The 5,862-nt window shown below is 40.4% G+C and overlaps 1 protein-coding gene across 1 annotated transcript in view; it reads left to right on the top strand.

Moving 5' to 3' along the window:
- The first annotated feature begins 291 nt into the window (after positions 1-291).
- LOC142492592 (uncharacterized) overlaps positions 292-5,862 on the top strand; it is a 19,261-nt gene continuing 13,690 nt past the window's right edge. The window contains exons 1-4 of the mRNA XM_075595408.1: positions 292-365; positions 3,679-3,809; positions 5,205-5,282; positions 5,648-5,862. The exon at positions 5,648-5,862 is cut by the window's right edge and continues 730 nt beyond it. Of these exons, the coding sequence (XP_075451523.1) occupies positions 292-365; positions 3,679-3,809; positions 5,205-5,282; positions 5,648-5,862 (498 nt within the window). The remainder of the gene's footprint in view (positions 366-3,678; positions 3,810-5,204; positions 5,283-5,647) is intronic.

Below are 5,862 nucleotides of genomic sequence, written 5' to 3'. Positions count from 1 at the left end.
ACGCACTACAAAGGGAAACCCAATTGATCAGTTGTCCGGTGCCACCAAAATGGCTTTCTCGGAGCAGCATCCATGTCTGTAGCAAACCCACAGAGTCCTGGCAGCGCTGGATGCAAATTGGAACCAAGAAAATTCAAATCTCCTGCCCGACAAACATGCAGCCTCAACTTTGGGTGTCTCTGGCATGTCCTCAGAGTCCACCGCTTAGTCAATTTGCACATCAGCCCAAGAGATATCCGCGGGACTTAAATTGGTCGCTCTTTTCTAGGTTCCTAGTCTCCATGAGAAAACATGGAGCTCAGGGCAGCTAACAACACCCACGTGGATGCTGTACGAGCAGCCAATCACATCATGTGGGCTCGCCTGTATGAGTTAAGCCGGGCTGGGGGTGATATGGGGAGGCCGAGGCAAGGAGGGTGGGAAATACAAACCGACCAATGAGAGTAGCACCTACCTCTCCTTGCTCTCAGTGCCAGCTCTCTATCTCCATAGGAGATAGGCGCCTCTCTGTCTGGGCAGAACTTCACACTGCTTTTCAAACCAATGTCTCCCAGATACGAGGGCTGCCTATCCTCTCCCTCCATTGCCTCTGTTCCCCCTATGGAACCAACACAACCCTGGTTTCTGGGCGTGCAGACTGGGTAATTGGATTACCAGCCATCATGCCTAGGAACCAAGGAATTACACTTAACACAATTTATATTCAATAAATTTGACCACAGTTTAACTTCCAACATCCTGGCTACATGAGCCACAGGCAGATTGATGTACAGGGTGATCCTATTCATCAATCAGGTGGATAGGGGCCAGAGACTGGGCTTAAGCTTTAATATGATATTCTCAGGGGCCCCTACCATCACAATTATAATTATTATAGTTGTTCTTGTTGTTATTGTTTTTATAGTTTCTTTATATGGTGCCAAACTATTCAGCAGTAAAGACAAGTACTGTACAAAACATAAAATACATACAACATAAAAAAAGAAAGAATAGGTAATATGGTCCATGCTCCAAGAAGCTTGTAATCTAAAAGCAATTGGGAAGTGATGACACATGGACAGGGGTGGTGGTAAAGCAATAAGCATGTTATTAACTAGGGGCTTGTTATAAGGGTGCTGTGGGGGCTTCTTGAAACTAGTAGGCTTGGATAAAACTTTTGAAAATATGAATGGTGTGATAAAGTCTAATAATTTAAGGTTAAAGGTTACACAGTTTTGGTGCATGTCTTGAGGGAAACGAAAAGCCATAGGCCATGAGTTGAGCAGAGACTGTGTGGGAAAGTACACGGGGAAGTGATTTGAACTGTAGATAAGGGCTGTGTAATGGAGAGTGCAATATTATTGCCTTTTTTTCTGTTTAGTTGGATTAACAATATAGCAACCAAGGGCTTAACGTACATTTTAAAATGCCTATTTTTCTGTGTTTCTGTGAGTTCATATAAGTATTTACCGGGTCTGTGTTTGTGAGGACAATAACAAAATTAAAATAATAGCATGTTGCTAGTGAACTGATAGCAACAGAATACAGACCAGTGAGGCCAATCTTAAAATGGATGTCGTAAATATTTTTGCGCATCAAAACTATGCATTTGAGCTATCAAAACTATAATTCAATATAGTGTAGTGTTAAATCCTCAACACAAAAATTCTCACATTTCCACTTCCGAGTCTTCTTTGGGAGGGTACTAATATTATTTGTTGGTAACATATAGATTATCATTAATACCATATTTATTTTAAGAACTGTCTGGGCTCTTGAGAAAGGTCCCAGTGAGGACCGAAACGTTGAGTCGATACATTTCATTTTTTGAATATAGGCGTGCCTGTCCTTTTTTTTTCAATTTTCTGCATCTTTTTGGACAGTATGCACCCTTTCTTTACCCTTATTGTTTATTTTGTTTTATATATATATATATTGTTTGCCGTTTGTTTTGTAGAGAAGATTTTTTACTCCACTGAAGTCAATGTATACTATTAGTGTTTAGTGTTCACACAGTAGTCATACTCAAGCATATTATTCTCTGACTCTTGATTGTCTTTATATGCTATTATAACAGTATGCTCTAGATAGCAAGACTTAGGGCCTCATGCAGTAAGCGTCGATTAAGTGAAATCGGCAAGCTTACCGATTAGTCATGTTAATGGCGATTTTTCCTCTCCGTATGCAGTAAGTGCCGAATACATTCAAAATCAACCCGAAAACAAATCCGCCCACTCTCACGATGATTAGCCGATCACACACAGGTGTATCGGCGTGCGTGGCGGGGTGCTGATAGGTTGCCCAATCACAAATCTTGCTGAATCAGGCGAAACAAGCATGTATTGGATTGCGCGCCATATTTAAAGGCAACGTGTACTGCTAATCATTCTCTGTGTTGTTGGGAGTGAGAGAGAGAAAGACGCACAGAGCTGGCTGATTGAACATTTGCATATTGACGGAGAGACTTGTTGTGTATTGGGTGAGCTTTGTCCATTGTTGTTTTGTTTACATCTTTGTCTTGTTTTATATGTGGAAGTGTTTCGTGTGATTGGCTGTACATTTATTGTCTGTTTTTTGTGAGTGCTGGAAGTATGCCCGCAAAGCGTGGGAAGAGTGATGCTGGTGGGAGTGGGAGTGCTACTCGTGCGAGTACGCGTCGGAGTGAACGTACTGTTCAGGGGAGTGATGTTGCTGGTGCACCGAGTGGTGTTGCTGGGAGTGGGAGTGCTGTTGCTGGGAGTGGGAGTGTTGTTGCTGGGAGAGGGAGTGCTGTTGCTGGGAGTGGGAGTGCTGTTGCTGTGAGTGGGAGTGCTGTTGCTGTGAGTGGGAGTGCTGTTGCTGGGAGTGGGAGTGCTGTTGCTGGGAGTGGGAGTGCTGGTGCTAGGAGTGGGAGTGCTGGTGCTAGGAGTGGGAGTGCTGGTGCTGTGAGTGCTGCTGGTGGCGCAGTTGCTGATGGGGTGGATGGTGGTGGCGTGCTTGCTGGTGGGCAGCTTTTGGAGTCTCTTCCATTGGAAGAAGGAGAGTCCAGTCAGCACCAGCCAAGCTCTGACCCTAAACCTGCTCGGAAGAAACGTGTGGAGAAGCCACGTAATCCTCGCTTCAATGACCAGGAAAATACAGCTCTTGTCACTGGCATTCTGGAGTACTATGACAGTATATATGGACATTTACTAGGTAAGTGTACCTTTACATTTATTATTCAAATACATGTAATCCTAGGTCATCTGAGTTTTGTTCATATGCAAATATGGGTTCAGAATATCTTTCTATGTTAATTAGTCTGGAAACACAGCTTTTTATCATGCCTTACAAGGACAACTAAACACAGGCGGTCAATTTGCCATAACTGCATACAATATGAATGCAACCTTGCTTACATGTATAGGTTTAGTAGTGAATGCTCATGTGCTTCACATATTACACCTAAAACAGCATGTTTGCTATCTCTTGGAACAGCTAGCAGTGTAGGAAACTGGTGCTTCTATTATTATTAATTTACCTCATATATTTTATATGTTTTTCAAGGGCGGACAAGTTCAGCAAGCAGAAAAGAAATGTGGGACACAATAGTCATTGGTGTCAATGCGTGTGGGAATCATGTGAGGGACAAGCGGAATTGTCACAAGAGATTTGATGATATTAGGTCCAAATTGAAAAAGAAAATACAACACCAACGCGTGCATGCTACTGGCACTGGAGGTGGCCGACACCACAACGTCTCATATTAAGTCCATTGGAGGAGCTGCTTCGGGCAAAATTACTTCCCGTCGTCGTGGAAGGTTTACCTGGTGACCGTGATATAGGAATTTATCCCTCACAATTTCCACCAGGTGAGAAATATTAATGTACTAGGCGTGTCGTTGCTTACAGTTATTTTGCATATTTACACTGCTTTTTATACTGTCTTCACAATATAAGCATACCTGCATCTATATATGTATATGTCTGATTCTGTATATATATATATCTCAAAATAGACATATATGTTGTAGTCCTACTAAAAGCAGTAACTAATATAGCACGTGCCATTGTGTGCTCATTTACATGTGAATTCCCAAAATGCATTGCTGCAGTGGAAGCAATTGATGGTGGGCGAAGATGGGGAACAACAGGGTAGTACACATGTGTAACACATGTTAATGAGAAATTATTACTAGCTACAGGTACAGAACAGAAATATGTATAATATTATTGTGTATTTTATTTATTTTACTCCGACAAACATGACATTACTGCCTATTTTAAGCATGCATCAAATATATTGCATGCAACGGCCTACAAACATCACTTGCACTAACACATCTATAGTTGTTTATGAAAAGGTCCATTTTTGCTTTAAGTCATATACAGACAGCATAATGAGGCACACGTATCATATGTTATGTCATTGTTTTCATAACTGAAAAACTGCACACGACTATTTAGCTCATCTACCATTGTGTTAAAGCAGCTGCAATTAATATCTCATCACAGCATACACTTCAACAGAGGGGGTGGGGTTCAGCACACACACTAATTACAGCCTCATTTTAGGGTAAACTTAGTTCACACCATTTTCACCTGTTTCAAGTAATTGAAAGGTGTGGCTGATTAGGCTTTTTGGGGAAGTGAATACCGTTCTTATAACCTGACTAGCACAACTGAAGTTAATCACACTCATTTGAAAGCTTCACTTTAGCTACTAAATGCCCCAACAACTCATTACTTATCAAAGCGTACGTCACACATTAGTTCACTCATATCTATAGTTGAACTACTATCAACAACACATTATCACACACTGCATGTGTTGTCTTGTTTAGTCACAGCCACATTCATGTGTGCCACATCTTATATTAATGTACCACACATATCCTCTACCAAAAACAACACTTTTTGCAATATGACCACCTTCATGATAACCATTGTGAATGGTCATCTCATGATAGTTATGTACATTATGATACTGATATCACTACACAACATATGATTTTTATGTACAAATTTTATCTATTTATCCTCACGCATTACTGCAGGAACATAGTATGTTTTATGTTAGGGAACTCAAAAGTTCTAAGTACACAGGCATGTACATTGTTATTACAACTATTTATGTTCACTTTCACACACACATTTTGGGTTAAGGAAATGATGCTGTTAGGTACTCATAAATACAGAACATACAATAACTGTTTGTTCAATATTTACACATGTAAATGTAAAACTTATGTTATTGTTATATATAGTTGCCCCTGAAGGACATGTGTCACCTGAGACTGAACAAGTGTCTTCACCTGGGTCAGCCAGCTCAACACACCTAGAAGGTGAGTGTATCAGTTGGTGGCCATATAATATGTGCTCTTCTATATGTTATGTTGTCATGTTCATTATTTGTTTTGCACATCTTCTTTAAATAGGATTACTTAGTGTCAGTGAAAATGAAGTGTAAGGCAACTTGTATTGTGTTAGTGATGTTAACTATCATGTAGGAGTTGTGAGTTTACAGCAAGTTTTCATTCACTCATATTTCATACTGAGTCCAAACATTATTCTTAAGTCAAGGTAGTTTTTAATGTGAGGTTATAAAACGTATGGAAACATGTTACTTGTTACTTATGACACACTACAATTACATAGTAACACAGCAGAGATTAACATGCCATTTAATAATGTGTACATTTATTTGTAGAACATGATGAAGAGGATTATGATGATGATGATGATGATGATGCCGCCGCCGCCATAGACACACAAATACAAGCAAGTGACCATGAAGAGGTTCCAATTGAAACTGTTTTACCGCCAAATCGTCCAGCAAATACCACATATGATGCAATTGTAGCTTCTGAGGGAAAAATTGTTGAAGCAGAAAATCGTCGCCATTCTGACCTGATGACAGTGCTG

The sequence above is a fragment of the Ascaphus truei genome, chromosome 1, assembly GCF_040206685.1.
Source record: "Ascaphus truei isolate aAscTru1 chromosome 1, aAscTru1.hap1, whole genome shotgun sequence".
Lineage (NCBI taxonomy): Eukaryota > Metazoa > Chordata > Amphibia > Anura > Ascaphidae > Ascaphus > Ascaphus truei.
Note: the sequence above shows the minus strand (reverse complement) of the source record. Positions and strands in the feature narration are given on the sequence as shown.